The 19,191-nt window shown below is 35.5% G+C and overlaps 1 protein-coding gene across 3 annotated transcripts in view; it reads left to right on the forward strand.

Moving 5' to 3' along the window:
* LOC144446708 (testin-like) overlaps positions 1-14,102 on the forward strand; it is an 18,594-nt gene extending 4,492 nt beyond the window's left edge. For 2 of the 3 annotated variants that reach the window (XM_078136566.1, XM_078136711.1), the window contains exons 2-8: positions 3,105-3,190; positions 4,384-4,606; positions 7,462-8,478; positions 8,625-8,651; positions 10,257-10,472; positions 11,294-11,452; positions 12,138-14,102. In XM_078136566.1, the coding sequence (XP_077992692.1) occupies positions 3,105-3,190; positions 4,384-4,606; positions 7,462-8,478; positions 8,625-8,651; positions 10,257-10,472; positions 11,294-11,452; positions 12,138-12,329 (1,920 nt within the window). In that variant the 3' untranslated portion in view covers positions 12,330-14,102. The remainder of the gene's footprint in view (positions 1-3,104; positions 3,191-4,383; positions 4,607-7,461; positions 8,479-8,624; positions 8,652-10,256; positions 10,473-11,293; positions 11,453-12,137) is intronic. The other variant, XM_078136643.1, reaches the window with a different exon arrangement.
* Positions 14,103-19,191: the final 5,089 nt, after the last annotated feature.

A 19,191-nucleotide genomic window follows, 5' to 3' on the forward strand; every position in this document is an offset into this window, starting at 1 on the left:
ATCACAAACTGCACCCACTACAGTTAATTTAGCAATGCAATAGAATTGTGATGGAGAAAGAAATATTGAAACAATACTAATTTAAGAAAATATAATTTATTTGTCTCATCACATACTATTACCCTGGGAATGATTGTGTTCACTGGTATATATTTTCAGTTTACAGTTGCAAAAATAGAAAGCATGAATGTAGGCACAGTAATGCCATAACAGTCTGATACACTGTTTGCATACAAATGTACTACTTTATTGTCAAACACCCTCTGAATATTTTCATATATGTCATACTACCATGTAAGTCAGGTGCAGCAATTACCCATTGCAAACATGCATGACCTGCAATTTGTTTATGACCATAAAATGGGTATTTTACATGAAATTATCATGTATCTGTGCACAGGTTGTCATACATGTATGTTATTGCTGACTGACATATTTAACATAAAATATCAACAACATGTATTGAGAGTCAAAATTCATTAATAAAATCTGATGTTATGTAAGAAGCAATGTCTGTTATGAAATTACATATAAAAACTGCAAATAAAGTCGTATTGTTCAGATTGGTTCTAAAACACAGACACACAAAAACATTACATGCTATTCCTTGCTGTAGTTTATACTCTCACCTTATTTGCAGAGTTCAACTCAGCACCTGCATATATAATAATCCTCTGGGATTTCACACATTCAGATTGATTCACCAGTCTTTCTAGTTTCAATCATGTCGCCGTATCCTTCCAACATCAATCATACACACATAAATTTCCTTAATAATTAATTAAAATGTATACTCCTGTAGCTGCATGCAATGCCCACTGTGGTAGTGACAGGAAAAATACAAACCAAAACAATTACCAATGAACTTGTATGAGTACTCACAGTTGTAAGAAGCAATTTTCATGTTAACTGAGCATGACATAAAAGCAATACATTAGTGAAGTTGTTACACAAAGCAAACAGTGATTAATGTGTTGTGGAAAGCAGAGGTGTACATAGATACAAGCAAAGTCAGCATGGTTCAGCTGTTTATACATATTACTACTCTCACTAAAAAACTGATTCTCAAACTTCAAGTACAAGGGGAAATAGAATTCTTTGAATTCCAAACAGCAACAACCAAATAATAGTTTACTGTATTGAAATCTTCTGTTATGGACTAGTATGTCATAATATGATGTAACTAATGGTAGAAAATTGACATACCAGAATATGATAGCTTTGACAGAATGTGTAATATTGTGAATTGATTGTTTGACAGTCCCCAAAATAATAAGGCTTTGTTACGTATAATACACTCGCTGTGCCTGTCTGTGTGTCTGTGTCTGTCTGTGTATGTGTATGTGTCTGTGTGTATTCTTTGGTGAATATGTAGGTAAATGTTCCTGGTGTTTTACTGGGGTCCCCCACCAAAATTATGGTACAAGGTATTGAAATCAATGCCTGTTATAGCAGATTTTCCCTACATATGCAATGGTGAAAATCATTTACACTAGATCCAGGAGAAATAAAAGACAGTTTTGAATATTACCAAAATTGCAAATTGAATTGTGACAGATAGCAGTCATGCTCTATTCAGTTGTTTGTCATAATCCAATCTGTAATGACAGAGTAGAGGCCTACTACTACTATCCTGTCCTCACCAAGCCATTGTTGAAAGATAAGGAGAGGACTTCCACTTTCAATGTCTTTACAGTTAAAATTTGCATTATTGACTTTTTATTGTTACACTGTATCTAAAGTCATTGTTTAGAATTTAACTTGATTATTCAGTACACGAAAGCTGCTTAAACATTGTAAAACACACTTTTCACTTTGTCCATTTGTGTAATCCGCCAGGGGACATCACCCAGACACAGTCACTACACAGCCTCATGGATGCATGTAAACCAGCTACCTCAGCATGGTCCATGGTTAAAATAATCAACCTTCCCAGCAGTAGTCTAAATAAAGGTGTAGTCATCTCTGTAGCGTGATTTGGCTGGTTTGTTCCAATTGTGATTTCCCTGGTGCAAATTATTGTATCACGGTCTGACTCTGACAAACTGTAAATTTTGTTTAACATCCCAGCATATTGCTATATAATCATGTTGATGATTCAGTACAAGTGCGTGTCTGAGGATTGTGTAAGTCCCACCAACAAAATAGAAACATTTACCCTGTTCAAACAATAGAATGTCATTTCCATCTGACAGAAATACATTTTATCTGGACAGTTCACTGGCTTCGTGTAAATGGCAGCTAAATGGGTTAAAAGCTTTGGGACTGACTGGGACATTAAAAACCTCCTTAAATAGAAAATGCAGGTTAAAATGTTGACAGAATGTTGTAAAAATTATGGGTCAGACTTCTTTTTATAACCCTCACACCCTCCCCTAAAAACCACACACCCATCTGAAAGTATGTTCAGGGTACAGCTGAAAGAAGTGGTTTACAAATAAGGCTAGTTGGGGTTATGATTAGGCTCAGATGGGATATATAGGGCATTTTAACTTGTGTTTTGTTGAGGTAGAGACAGAATTACTATGCATGAATTGCTTTAGGTGATTGACCCAAATCATTTAGCTTATCAAATATTGATACTCAGCTGGAGTACAGTATATAAGAAAGTGCTAATGGTGAACTGGTGTCTCATAAATATGGTATTTTCAAGCCAATTTATTAGTGCTAATACTGCTACAAACAGATGGTCTTTGCTCATTTGTTCCTGTCTATACCTGGCTTTGTACTAATTTAGTGCCTCATTACTCAAAACTTGAGTTTTGTGACATAGTGTGAGTGTGAATAATTACTGACCAATGTCTACCTGTACAATGGGTCATATAAGTTTGTTTTGTTGTAGGGTGCAGCCTCTACAGTTTTAAATGTAGGAGTGTTCCCACCACTCAAACGGTTGTCCTATTTCGTGAATGGTGTCTCCAAGTGGTTGTTCACTTACAAAATATACATATTAGTGCTGCCTATAAGTTTATGTTGTGATGACTTTCACTTTCATATTAGCCATTTATCTAGTCAATGTTATGACAGAAAAGAAAGATTGTTTAATTAATCAACTTCAATAATTTACTTAGTTGGTTTATTGATTTATTGTTTATTACTTGCAGATTGCACCTCTACATGAAATAGGAGCTGGTGCACCATGTCTTAAGTGTGGTGATGCATGTCCAGGTTTGGATCTACATTTCTGGAGGTGAGTGTGGCATCCATTTGTTGTAACCATCATCTTGAAATTAACATACCTTGGCATACCATGATGTCCTGAATACCTAATGTCTAGGTACTGTTAGGGTGTATTTTCCTACACTGTCTAGTGTAGTAAAGGTAATGTTAAATCCAATCTCTGCCTATTGACAGTCTTTGCTGTACCTTAGATAGAAACAGGATGAAGCATACATGTAAACCAAGAAGGAAAGATTTTCTGTGGTCAGACAGTGTAGCATATACATACACACGGGAGTTGACCCTATGGTGCTTTGGGGCAAATACTATTGTAGAGTAGTATTGCGTAAACAATGCCATGTATTTATATAGTGTGGTTGATAACGCTCACACTTGGTCAAAAACATTGAATAGGAATATCGTGAGTGTGTCCTGATCTGGTTAGATTGTATTCAGCGAATTTTGACCGGGCAACCAGCCAACTAAGTAAACCACGTGGTACCAACCCCAAACCCTAGGCGTTCCACAACACTGAGCATGTCTGCATTCTTCTATTGAAAACAGTCTCTACATTGTACATTGTTACAATAATGTTTATGCAGCTTTTTGACAATTGCTGCCTTATTTTATAGTAATTGTTCCCCCATGTGAAATGAGAACATAGTTATATTGCAGTCACTATCTGCAGATTATGTGTACTTTGCACACTTTGCACAGTGTTATATTTGATCAGTTGAACATTAACATTTATAACTTGGCTAATGATCACCCACTGCCTCACTGTCAGCTAGTAACATATATGGAGTGCTTGGTAATGTTACTGTGGATACGAACAAAAGCCTGGGTTTAATGTGAATTCGATGGTAAATCTCCTGGTCATCAGTGGATCATTTGTCTCCTCTAACATTTCATCATTATTCTGTCTGCCATCCAATTAATGGCAAGCACTCCCAGGCCAGAAAATTGAAATGAATACAGTGTTATAAAATAGATACAATGACACTTAGAACAGTACCTTAGGGTCAGCATTTTCAATTTCACAGAACTACCCAGTGTGTTCACTACAATATCATGAATAATCACCATGTATTGTATGAAACAAAATAATGTGTTGAGGAGCTAGATAATATCTCATTTATTTCCTGCAACTTCATTTATACATAATTTTCAATTAATTTCCCCCAACTTTATTGATAAGTAATTCTGTGTTTCATTCATACACAGAAAAATCTGTCGAAACTGTAAGTGTAGTCAGTCCGATCATGACATCAAGCCAGAAAAGAAAGAACAACAACGTAAAATTGGACGCCTGTTTGGTGAAGATGAGATCTCTCACTATAATGTTAGCAGTTTGGTCATTGAGAGAACCAGGGATCCGAAATCTCCACATGCTAAGATAGAAAGTGTGACGTTTGAATGGGTGCCTACAGGGGCTACTGAATCACTGGTAAGTGGCATTTCTAAATTATAGAGGGTGGGTGGGTGGAGGAGGGTCAGCGGATATATTGATAACATCAGCCGAACCAAATGGCTGTGTCGTCCCAAAATAGAATTTAATTGAAAATTTTAGTCAGGAAATAACTGCAGCTACTTCTCTGTTGACCATGTTACTGGAGAGGAAAGGTGGATATCATATTCCAAATTGTGCCTATTATTGTCTTTTATTTAAATTTTAACATACAGCATAACTAAAATGTCATCAATAAAAATGTGATGTATGCACTTGATATAGGAAATCTTTAATGCCTAAATAAGGATGTATTTCACACCATTTTGTAATACAAGGAACAACAAATCAACTTGAAATATTGAGCTTGTGGTTGTAAAAATGACAGTGCTTTGGAATCTAAGTGTTTTAGTACATTTATACAACCAGCAGGGAATCTACTAGTAATATAGTATGTCATACATTTTGTCATAATTGTAGAGGAAACAAGATTACAGAATTATGCCAAGAATTGTTGTGACTGTGATATCTTAAGTATTGCATACACCCACCTATCATTTTAGAATTATGTGTAAGGTCAAAGTACTCAGGTCACTGGTGTGGTTCAGTAGGGTATAGGGAATTACATATCATACCAGTATGTTTGTGATGGATTATCACTTACCAAATGTTTATTTTTGAGACTGTATTTTATCAGATAAACATTGTGTGCAGGTGGCAATATGATGATCCAGCACCTAGTAATAAAATGCACTAGACATGAAATACCAACTTGTCATACATAATGACTTGATATTTGGAATGGACCCAAAGACTACATACATGTAGTTGCAGACACCTAAAAATACCTACACTCCCACCTGCACTCAAAAATTAGAGCTCCATCAATGAAATACCCAGGGAATTCTCTGTTGAATATTTCATTTATTTGACCTCTGTGCAGTTTAAATAACACAATTAGGTTGATTTGATAATGCAACACTGGTCATTTATCATTTTAGAATTTACTTACATGCACCATACATGATAGATGTATCATTCATCTCTATTCTGATGGCTATGTGAGAGTTTAGATGTTTCCCCATTATTGAACACCAGAATATCAATTTACTTAGCTAGGACAGTAACACATTTCACAAATACATATAATTCAATTGCCTATTCAGGTCTTCTAAAGGTCAATATGTTTTACAGCCTCAAGTCATATGGAATCAGTACAACTTATTGCCCTTTTCACAATGGAGGGAGTCAGTCTTAGTGACTAACATTGAAATTCCTAAACCATTCTCGGCTTCATTGTTTGGTGCAATGTTATTTCATCAAACACAGAATAGTTTAGAGAGAGAGAGAGGGGAATAATACATTAGTCAGGCACTTGGTATTTATTGATGGAATATCTCGTTTGTTTAGACATTGCTATATTGTAAATAATTTGGCAAGGCCAGCTATGTGTAAGTCTTTCAGGGTCATGTAATGTGATACCAGTCAAGGGCAAAATTATGATTTGAAAATGAAACATTCAGATTAGACAAATCAAGAAGATAGTTGACCATAGCAGGAAAATATTACACAGTTACAACTTTGTCAACAACAAAAGTGTGATTTGATAATTTGTAAACTGACATAAAATAACTAGAAATAAAGAGAATAACTACTCAACCCTATTAACATTACTTAATTTTATTGACTTTACTTAGAACACATGTGCTATGTCAACAAATAATGCAGTCCTTGTTCATAACACCATCTTGATAAGTAAACATAGTTGTTTCCATTTTCCAAACACTATTTTCATACTCTCCATATGGAAAACTTGTAAATTGAGACCATCTGGGTCATTTGTTTTACAAATAAATATGATATTGTGAATAGTTTTCATGTAGATTTAGAAAGTGATCAGATCGGAATATTACATATTAAATATCAACCAGAAGGTGTGTAGAGTATCACAGCCACCTTTTTAGTACTCTGTCAAGTGTTTGCTGCATAAAAGACTATCAAATTTACAAAACTATATAATAAACAACAGTTATTGCTGTGGACATTCAAAATTTCAAAATTTACCCACAAAAAGTGTAATATGCTCAAAAAAATGCAAGTATAGCCACAGTTATCTGATCCTGATGTGGTTGATCATTTAACTAATGTTTCTGTGTGCATAACTCATATTGCAAATCTAAGTACTATTATGACATAATTGACACTGCTATAGCGATGACCTGTACAGATGACCCAGCAATTATGATCACATTTAGAAGTGATATAATGATCCTATTATATTCCATTGATCTGCCATGAATTGACGTAATGAGACTCACTATCATGTATCTGAATACCTGTACACATTGAATGAACCACGCTTTACTCCAATTACGCATATAACAGTATAAAGGAAGTAGGTTGGGAATAATACATGTACAATTTAGTTTTGGATTTCATGAATGACTTCTCAGCTCTGTTGTGATCTTTAAATTTAATGATCTTAAAGCCAGTCACATTATTGTCCTGTAATTAATTAAAGCTCAGCCAATTTTAATCACACACTTCTCTTAATCCAATTCTCATGAAAATAAAACTGTGAACTTGACAGTGTAAGCCTTTAGCTATTGAATAATGATTAAGGATCAGTCTCGTACATTCAAGCCTCCTGTTTTGTTTGAACACGCCTCTGCAAAATTCTAAAGACGTAGCCTATGTTTGAAATCAGTGAAAATGTGATCATTTTTAATGTTTTGTTGATTCAAGATTCATTTCATGGGAAATGCTTGAGAGAAAAAACTGATGAGAAAATTCCACAATATAGTGACATGATCTAGTGTATTTATAAATTGGTTTTATTTCAATATATACTATAGGTCAATCGGTACATGGATATGATACCAGAGGAAAGTCAACCAATTGCTGGAACAAAGGGAGCACAGCAGCGTGATCAACAGATGATGAAACAGCTACCTGCCCATGACCAGGCTCCAGAGTTTTGTGATAACCTATCCGAAGTAGAAGCCAAGAAGTTGGAAGAATTTGTAGAACAGTACAAGACAACAGCTGTTGGTATTGGTCAAGTCAGAGAAGTCATCATCCAAGATCTGCAGCCACAAACCAATACTGCTTTGTCACAGCAAGCTGGTAGAGGAGTCTATGGCACTGCTGCACCACTAAGTGGTGATGCATCTCAACGAAGGTCTCCAGTGCCTGGAGGAGTTTCCGTTTTCCCAGCATCACAAGGTACACCAGTGTCAATGGTTCATAGTCAAGCTGTACAACCAGGTGTAAGAGGTGCATCGGGTGACCTCAGAGGACACCAACCTGAAGCAAATCAGCAGTATGCATCTGTTTCTGGTGTGCAAGGATATCAGGCAGGTGTTGCTGGACAGGCTGGTTTTGCTGGTGTTGAAGGTCAACCTGGTGTCGGAGGTCAACCAGGACAAATGGGACATGTTCAATATCAAGCTGGTCAGGAGGGTGCTGTACCTGGTCAGTTTGCATCAGAATATGGTACTGCTAATATCCAAGGCACTCCTGCAGGTGTTGGTCATTATGCCGGTCAAAGTGGTGTTGTCACAATGCATGGTACTCCAGAGGGTGTTGCTGGTGAATATGGTGTGGCTGGTGGTGTAGGAGGTGTTGCTGGTGGCAGACCTGGTGAATATGGTACTCCCGGTGCTGGTGCTGGCGTAGGTGGTAGACCTGGTCAATATGCCACCCAAGGTGGTGTTAGTGACATTCATGGCACACCTGGAGGTGTAGCTGGTGCATATGGTGCTGGAGATGTGGTTGATACAACTCGTCATGGGGCTGGTGCTGGTGCAACTCCTGGTGTCAGTGCAGTTGGAGGAGGTGAGATTGCCGAACAAGCCCTAGCTCCACATTGGGTAAGTGTATCCACAAACTTAATTACCTTGATAACTTCTATTTTGATGACTTTTGACTCTTTAATTTCTGTGTAGATAACTCATAGATTCTATTTTTACTCACTGGGCTCATCTTCTTTGTCTTGTTCTTATTTTTTGTGTTTCAGCACTCTAGTTATAGGGGTTTCAGGAAGGTAAATTTTCAAACCTAGTAAGACAGTAAATAAACTGTGTGGTGTTCCTTCTGTGGTTTTATGAAAGTGTCCAAGTCTCTCAATCTTTATGATATGATTACCTCTTCTTTCTACAACTTCAATTGATGGCCTGATATCATGCAGTCCATTGCTTGTCACAAACACATGTCAGTTTGCCTCATCAATTGACATACCCAATTTCTTCCCATGCAAGTTTAAAGATTTGGTGTAGGACAGAGTGTATAAGTTTGACTTGGACTTTTGTCTGCTCAATACTATGGCATACAATACTCATACTAGCAACCCCAACCATATGCAAAATGAGAGAGAGTTAACCCCCCCCCCCCCATAAATTTGAGAGTCTACCATTGTTGCTGTTATGACATGATAGTAACATCTAATATTTATCTTGTTACTTTCTTGATCGCCTCAAAGTATTTTTAAAAGTTTGAATAAAGCAAGCTGTGATGTTGTGATGTACGAGGTCTCCATCAAGTACATTTGTATCTCTCACATGTTTCTGCTCACATCAATCAATCAATCAGCAATGTTTATATAGCCACAAAATCCAAAATATTATCTCTCACTTTCTAATTCTATGTGCTAGGAGAAAATCTTACTCGGTAATCTTGCCCATAACTTATTACAAAATTAACATGATTTATCAAGTGCTAACATATAACATAAGTGAATTAGCAATCAAAACACTGAGTTTATAGTATGCCATAGTACTGAGGTTTAGGTATGATATGTATTTGCTGTGAATGTTGGTAGGGGGTTATTGGATATCAAGATAACTTTCTGTAAATATTGATTTGTATGGTAATCACTCTATCAACCCGGATCAAATTTCTTACTCCCATATCATAAAATCATAAAAATTCAATTCTACATACAATGATCAGTAGTGCAACCACATAGTTTGAAGGACTACATGATTTTGATAATATAGTAGAAACTCTATTGAGATATTGGAAACAGACAAAGTGCTCAGTTATTCATGTCATTTCTGTAGATACAGAACTTTCTTTGATTCAGTAAGCCTTTGGTTTCTACTAAGTCTATCCAATTAGACCCTAAAACAGAGTATTGTGTTTTGTAGGACTGAAAAAATGGTATGCTTTGAGGGTGCCATCACTTTCTATAGGCATCTCTTTGCCATATTTGTCATTATCGTAAATGTTAAATGAAGCCTTGCGAATAGATCAATTTACATGTGTGTCTATAGTATGTCAAATTATGTTGAATTTTACTAGTTGTCTAAGTAGTTGTACTGCATTGTACAGATACTAAATTATTATTATTATTTTTTTTTTTTGGGGGGGGACTATATGGTTGCACACTACTGATCGTCAACCTTGCATGTGGTTTGCATGCCCTGACACACTAAAACATTGTCATCCTGCAGTAACCTTCATTTACATGACTGTCACCACCCCCACTTTCTACTTCTCATTGACTGTGTACTGATCTTTATAAAGTTAAAAACAAGGGGTGTAAACAAGTTTCCTATGTCTTGGAATAAATTAAAGGATAACTAGTTGGTGAAAGTTGTTCCACAATTTTTTTACAGTACTGAATAGTGTTGCATGATTTCTCTTACAGCAATGTGTCCAGTGTGGTGAACAGCTGACCGGAGGAGATGTTGCTGTGTTTGCTGAGAGAGCTGGTCCTGATAAGTGTTGGCATCCAGCATGTTTCCGATGTGACACATGTAAAGAATTGCTGGTAGATCTCATTTATTTCTACAAAGATGACAAGGTGTACTGTGGTCGTCACTACGCCGACTTACATCGTCCACGTTGTGCTGCTTGTGATGAGGTAGGAATACCAGATATTGTTACTCTGTGTAAAACTTGAATTCTCAGTAGATGTCATAATTTATATTAGAATATAGGATAGAATACTTATTTCTCACTTGGAATTGATGAAGTATTTTAACATATTTCTGTTGGGCTAAAAACATAACTTTGTACTCAATATTTCTCTTTATTGAGTCAATTAAATTCAAGTGAAGTGGGAACTCTACTTAGAGAAACCCTCAGAAATGAAGGACTGCACCTATAATACATATTATGAACAGGTGTTTAAATAAATGAGAGTGGTCAAAGTCGTGTGATTGAAATGTAGATAATGATAAGTTGTAAATTTTCAGGATACAAACATAACAGACTATAAGTACAATAGTACCTAGCAATGTTGGTCCTTGCCTGTTTAACTCCCAGTACTCTTCATCAGGCAATGTGTGAACTGTAGATGAGGGTGGTTTTGATAATTTTGTTGAAGTGGCCACTGATATGGATGAGGATTGGGCCTTTATTTTGGATTTTTAATTTATAAAACAATTTTATCATGGCGTCCTTCTTGACAATCAGTGTGAAACAACATATGCCAAGTCCTTGTTTGTAACTCAATAAATTACAAAAGATTAATAGAGAATGTGTAAAATGTGTTGTTGTCATACGTACAATAACAAACATTTTACACATTTTTTAGCTTTGTAGACATGCAAGGAAACATGAAACTGCATAAGGAAATATTTTTATGATGTGTTTTGATTAAATAAATCATAACACTAAGAGAGTTGTGAGTAGTATAATGACTCTTTGTATATAACTTTGTTTTGTTTCCATATTTTCCAGTTGATCTTTGCTAGAGAATATACCCAGGCAGAAGACCAGAATTGGCATTTGAAGCATTTCTGTTGTTTTGATTGTGATGTTTTACTTGGTGGTAAACGCTACGTGCCAAGAGATAATCACCCTTACTGCTTAGAGTGTTATGAGAAACGCTTTGCAAAGGTGAGTCTATCAAGTTACATATACATGTATAATGTAGAGAGGGAAGGTGACATTACATTGATCCATAGAATAGAACTTGTAAAATTTGTGACAGTGGTGATGTAGAAGGTGAATATCACTTTCTTTTAGTATGTTCCTTCTACACCGATGAGAGGAAAAAATACGTTCCAATAGAATATTGAGCCAAATTTTAATGAATTCATAAGACAGATGAGAACTTATGAACCTGAGCTTCTGATATCAGTATGTAAATTTGTATACAATATATTTAAAGAAAGAGAGAAATTTACAAGTGAAATAACGTAATACTAATATTCATTTGAACCAAGATATGTGACTTTGACTTTGACATATTTGTACATTTCTTATGGGACTGGAGGCCTTGAAAAGCAATAAACGTATTATTATTATAATTAACAGATTAATGTGTCGAACGCTTTGATAAGAAAATGGACACCTTGTGTAAATTATAATGTTCTTTGTGTGTGTGTGTGTGTGTGTGCATGTGTGCATGTGTGCATGCATGCATACACACATGCATGGGGGAGGCAGGAGTGATCATGACACTCAAGGCTTTCCATGTATTCAGAGATTGTTATCTACTTTACATGCAAAACTTTTCAACAATGACTACTTATAAGTCTTTGATATTCAACCAAGTTTTATTGTTTCATTCTTGCTACAGATTTGCCAGAGTTGTCACGAGAAGATCTCAGCTGATGCTCAGAGGCTAAGTCATAAGGAATTCCACTGGCACGCCAACGAGAAGTGTTTTAGTTGTTCAAATTGTAAAACAACTCTACTGGGCAAACAATTCATGCCTAAACAAGGGCACATATTTTGTTCCGTCAAGTGTAAAAGAGAGTTACTGTCATAGATAGGGACAGTTAGAAAAACACTCACAAATTATAAAGTACTCGTAGTCCTAACAGCAACATACATGTTACCATAACAACAATATGTAGATTAGAAATGAGCACGGTATTGTCCAATGATATATGACCAAAGCATACGCAATCTATCAAGTACATAAAACTGCTTAGTGTTGGTAGTTTTAGAAGTGTAGTTAAGTTTTCTACAGTTTTATTGTAGAATGGCATGTTAAAATATTCTAGTGTAGTGTAAACATCAACTAGACAGTGATGTCAAGTAATATAAGGATTTTGTTCTGTAGGAGAGTATAAAATCATACTAGTACATTATGTTTAGTCAGTTTTGTGTGTATACTGGATATCCACAATGAAGGAACAATCAATGTTGCACATCAATATAGAAAAGAATTTTCGAGATTGAGATTGCAAATTTTGTTAATAATGTTGCTTGTTGTTACTACATCTCCTAGGTAGGAATGTTAAGTATTTACAGATAAAATATAGATTCTTATACTTATTAAGTGGTTAAGTCAAATATAAAGAGAAATGTTACATCTCAAAATATAGATGTCTGTCTGAAATATATCGTAATTAGTATAGACCAGTCCCATATCCTGATACTATCAAATAGATGGACTGTGAACAGACATATAGCATAGCACAACTATAGACTGTATACACTATATAATACTATACCGCATTGTTTTTGCATGGTGCTGGTGACTTAAAAAGGTGTAAATATTTTACTCATGTTACGTTGCACTTTGGCAGTTTAATGCCGATTTAATTCTGTTGCATCTGTCTGTCTGTATTTAGGTACTGTTTTGTCAACATAACTCATTCCATGTATGTTTTAAGTACTTGAGTTGAACAATTTTGTTCGTTTTGAAAAAAGAAGTTAGAGCTTTGGGGCCAGATAAGATGAAATAGGAACTTTTTGTCTGTTTGTTTGTTTTGTTTTGTTTGAGAAAGATTTTTTAGATGTAGTGACTTTAGGAGAAGGAAAGTATTATGAATAAAATACTTTTTATCAGAACATAAATAAATATGATTTTAATTGATATTTGAAGTATCAGTAGACAATAGGAATAATCTTATGCAATTTTTATTAGCAGCAAAAATAAAAAACTATTTGCCTATATTTGAGTTAACATGTGATATGCACAAAACTGGTGACGGTATGGAAATCAAGCTATTACCTCATAAAGTTTTCTCCATTCAAATCACAAAGTGATACACATATTGTCAAGGTTAGCCGATTGTTTGCAACATAATATTATAGAATAATGGACTTGACGACTACAAACTGTCAGGGACACTACCTGGTATTATATCAATTGTAATTTCATATCAAGTTTTTCAAGTAATGTAAATCATTCAATGTTACTATATTGTAATGAATTTTCTGTTCTTCCAAATTCTGCTTGATACTTTGCACATTGTAGTACTTTCATGAAAACCAAGATGTGTTATGTTAGATTTCAATTAAAAAAACACACTAAATCTGATGATTTAGAATGACTTCCTTTCAGTTCCTTACCTGTGTCATTTATTTAATTGAGATATGCATGTTTAGCACTGTCTTCACCAACTTTGCCTCAATTTCACTGTTAGCAAATTGTCATGAAGGAGCCTGAATGAACTTTGACCCAATAGAATCAATATCTCAATAATTTGCCTTTTCAACTGATTCATCAGTAATATTTTATCATTCAGGTCTGATCAAGATCAAGAATTAATGTTCAATGTTTTTATTGATTTGAATAAAAGAAAGTGTTCTGGAATTGACGTGTTTGATTCTAGTCTGACTTCTGATAACAAATCTCTTAACTCCCTTTTTCTTCTGGAGTTATGTTCCAAAACTATGTGATATACGCTTCACTTCTTCCATTGCCAATGTTATTACAACTACTTTACTTTGAGTAATGTAGGTACATTATGACGTGTAATGATCACAAATGTATCTACTTCACTGTCTACGGCATACTGTCTGAGTGGCCATGATGATAGAAATGTGGAAACATAGTTTATACGGCATGAATATTCATCATGGAAGCACTATGATTCATACACAAGTTCTCTTCTTCCAATTTTGATTGAGAAACAGACATGTTTCAAACGAATCACTTGTCCTTCTTCAGTGTCTAACTGGATTTGACAGAATGATCCAAAGTTACTGGAGGTGTTGAGTAACCAGAGGTGTGAAAAGGTTTGCTTCAATATATGTAAATTCAGGTGTGAAAGTAATTGTCAGTTATGTACATCTAACTGTCCACCTGTGTTCTAATGATTTACACAACAATGTCAATTCCACAATACTTGTTTCCCTCAACAACAACAAAAAAAGCTTTGTACTCTGAAAAATATAGATGATTGTATTACTTACATACTATATTGAATGTGGAATTACTGGCAGGTTTGAGAGAAAAACAAAACTATGTGATATACACTTCACTTCTTCCATTGACAATGTTATTAATTTTGAGTAATGTAGGTACATTATGACATGTAATGATCACAAAATGTATCTACTTCACTGTCTACGGCATACTGTCTGAGTGATACATGCATAAGGTTATTTCTTATCAGATGCAGAGAATTTAGGTATTTATGGTGGTATTCTTTCAAAGGTTTACAGAGTTAAGATGATTGGTGGATATCACCTAAGACAAATATTAGAGAATTAATATTCATTTCTAGTATGATAGTATAGAGAGACCCTCGGCCAATGAGCTGAGCACAAGTTTGTTTTGTATCATTCAGTGAAAGAAGCTGACTAATGTCGACGTTTGACCTCGTGAGGGCGTGATTCATTACCTTGGTTTATGTTGTTCCACATAGATTTTTTCAAGTTAGGAAGCCATGATAACATTGCTTTATAACTTAAAAATCCAAAATGAATACCCATTCCTCATCCATATGTATTTCATAAAGCACCCATTTGTGGAAAACTATCAAGATTATGAAGAAACAATACCAATTTGTTCGATAGTTATGCCCAAAACTGAAATGTTGAATTTATCAGATTTACATTAACCTGCATATTTTGGTGTTTGCCATATTCGCATCAGATGCAGAGAATTTGGTATGAACACTAACAGACTCTTGGTCAATCTGTGAAAAACAAATGTGTGACCCCGACAATTTGGACAACATGAAATGTACCGTTACCTCACTTGAAGTTGACGATGAGATTGAACACTTTGATAGAACCTCTATGAGTTATGGGAGTAGTGAAGCTTCACGTGTAAGTACCACAGGTTAGGATTTATTGAGAAGCGACAAGGCTACTAATCATTTGGTGTCGTCTTTAGAAAAGAAATAGTCTTAGGGAAAATCCCTGACCCCTGCAAATCCCCCCCCCGGCCCCAGTTAAACATGGACATGAGATAAAGAGAGAGAGAGGGAGGGAGAGAGAGAGAGAGAGAGAGAGAGAGAGAGAGAGAGAGAGAGAGAGAGAGAGAGAGAGAGAGAGAGAGAGAGAGACAGAGACAGAGACAGAGACAGAGACAGAGACAGAGACAGAGAGACAGAGACAGAGAGAGAACATGAGAGAGACAGAGAGAGAGATAGAGAGAGAGAGAGAGAGAGAGAGAGAGAGAGTGTGTGTGTGTGTGTGTGTGTGTGTGTTTTTACTGCCATGATGTAATTTCTTATATTCAATTGTAAATTTTCAATAACTCCTTTCTTATGATGGCTTTTTATTGGTTTTTGATTCGAGAAGGAAGTTCGATTATGCTCAGAGACCATAAAATTGCATATAGTGGAAGTGGTGTGCATTAAATGAATTATTAACACGTACCTGTCGATAAAAGTGGTGTTTTATGAAATAGATTTCCTGACTTCATAATGAAGTAATTGCTAGAGTGAACTGTTCATCTTCTGATTTACTAGTAAGGTCAATCTAGGCTCAGTCCACTAAAGAAACGCGAACGATCTGTGTACGTTATAGGCAATGTTGGCACAAAATCGACCTATATGTAAGGTCTGTGTCTCGTCACACGGTATTTAGTTGTAAATAACGATTTGATAGGAAAGGAGGTCCATCACAGTTCTCTAGAATGGAACGAAACCAAACCACACTGTCCATTTAAGGGGAGAACCATTTGATTTCGGGGTGGGGGGTGAATTGTGTACAGATGAAGGAGAGAAAAATATAGTTTGATCCCGTAATGGCTTGAGAAAAAAATTGTTCCAACAGTGAGAAGTAAAAAAAAATGCGATGTGCTGAAATCAGCAAAATTTGGGAATCCGATTCTCTCATTTTCTATGGAGGCGCTAACATTTTCAATATTTGTGAGCAAGATTTATGTTTTTTTCCAGTGACATTTAGGTATACGGTTATGAACCGCACGTTACAAAATTGGTAACCGAGAAAAAAACATTTTCCGCTGCTGTTGGCAGATACCTTTTACAGTCAGCTACATGTAGTATGTCCTCTTGATGAGAATTTGTTCACCTTGTTTAATGTTTTAGCGAAATTAATATTTGCGGTTATCATTATTATCTAGATGTTTGTGGTGATAATGCATATCTGTACAAAACAAATGTAACCAGGCTTTAAAGCGATAAGGCCTAAAAGATAAAATTGTTTGGTTCCGGTTATCCGACCCTACCTAGTTTTTCACTCCCAGCCCTAAACTTTTTTTTTACGTATTCAAGAAAAAATTAACTTAAATCGCGAAAATTGTGAAGTCTCGCGAGAAATAGTGGATGCGGAAACTGGCATCAACTTAAAAAGACAATATAAAACTTTTCTTCAATCTGTAATGGTTGTGCAAATGAAGAAAAGAAACAAATAACACAGCGACCACATGGAAAAAAACAGAAAACATAAATACCTGAAAAAAAATCTACCCACCTACCTATTCTAAAGTTAAGCGTAATCGGAACCACATAATTTTCTTAGGCCTAGTCACTCTCCAATATAATACCGTTAAAAACATTGACAACATAACCACGATAACGCTGCATAACATTGGTGTTTCAATGTATAGGGCGCCCTCTGTCAACACGTTTATGGAACAGGCCTATCAAACCATAGACAGTGGAGGGGAGATCTCCCCTCCACTGTCTATGATTAAACCAATCATACACTCTGAAGTACCATGAAGTCGAGTCGTTCCAATAGTTGTCCAGTATAATCCGAGGACTCCGACACATCTTCATCCACTCCGTTGAAGACGTGGTACATCCACTCCGTTGAAGAGATGGTACCATTCGAGTTGGAGCGCATATTTCCAGAACTATAATGTACAGTAAGCGTACATCATGCATGATCAATGGAACGCAGCTGATAAATACGATCGGACACACGAAATTTTTTAATACTTATCTTAGGCAAGATAAACCTATTTTGTAATAACAACTATATCACCATTCCAAGTGTCATGAATACAAATTTTAACTCACTCGCGAGCAGCAACATTCTGAGGACAGACACTAATGATTTAGTCACTTTAATAGTTTAAATACGTGTTTGGCCATACAGTTGATTAACTAGATAGTTTATTTTCTTCAAGTCAGTTGTTCAATGCTGTTTTCTTCGGGTGACCTTAAAACGAATGACAGCATTTACAGTATGTAAACAGTGGAATGACACCCTTTTCTACATTCAGTTAGTTGAATGACACCCTCTACACTGTTACATTTGTATGTACATATTTTAGTTTAAATATCAACATGATCAAGATTTACTTTTTGCAAATAAAATTACTTCTGTGTGTTTAAAGTTCGAGATCAGATATACACCAATACATGGTGTTGCTTTCACTATTAATTATCCAATCGTCTACAAAAAAATTAAAAAAATATAAATTAAAGTATCTCTGAAATGCTTCTTAATTTAAAAATATAAATTTTAAGTACTCCGTATCGTAACAAGCGAACATGTTTCTTAATAAAAACAAATATATTGAGAATTTGAAGTGCCATAAAAACCAAACCAAACAAACAAACAAACAAACAAACAAACAAACAACGAAATGTAAATCGTTAAGTTGACGGAAATATTGGAAGTCTTTCTCAATTTGCCTATAGGCCAGTAATTATGGGATGGAATAATATTGAGAAAATTAGCACGTGTTCTCAATTTTGATCAAAGCTTCTTTTTTTTTACAAGGCTAGCCTTTGTATGGAATATTTTGCTTAGGAATGTTTTATGTATACGTACGAAATAACTTCGTCGGTACCTAAGTTTTGATACACTGGTAAAACTAAGATCAGGGACACAAGCGTTTTGAAGGAACACATCCCTGGCCCCATTGCTTTACAAACATTGCGATGGATGGCATATATTAGGCCTATACTATATTTCGCAATACACGTTTTGAGTTAAAAGTCGAAACATTACTAGAAGTACGGCTTGAGTTGCACTATTCTAAGACTACGTAGCTGTGCGTAATAACCCAAATCAACTACACAGACAAACCTTGACTCCAGGCTATTACATGGCAACATGATCAAGGACAATATATTTTCATAAAACATGGCGCTTGCAGTTTCTCAATGGGGTTTACAGAGAAACGATTCGTGACATCAAGACACATCCACTGTTTTAGCCTACAACCGCCACGACGGGTAGCAAACACACTATTGTTCGCATTAAGAAAACAAAAGTATTATATTTGTACATCGCCGACGTCAATGAAAATTTATTTCCATGGAAACATGGTGCTTGAAAAAAAATTCCAATAATTCCAGTTGCTTCTGTTGATTTATTACTAGGAGTTCAGTTTAAAACATGTGTGACACTATGTTATATATACGGCAGGTGATGTTTGGCAGGTAGAATGATGTTGGTTTCAGCAACATACGTCATTTGTGATGACACCGACTACGCAGCGCCATATTATTCATTTGCCCACC

The sequence above is a fragment of the Glandiceps talaboti genome, chromosome 1 (assembly GCF_964340395.1).
Source record: "Glandiceps talaboti chromosome 1, keGlaTala1.1, whole genome shotgun sequence".
NCBI classification, from domain to species: Eukaryota; Metazoa; Hemichordata; class Enteropneusta; family Spengelidae; genus Glandiceps; species Glandiceps talaboti.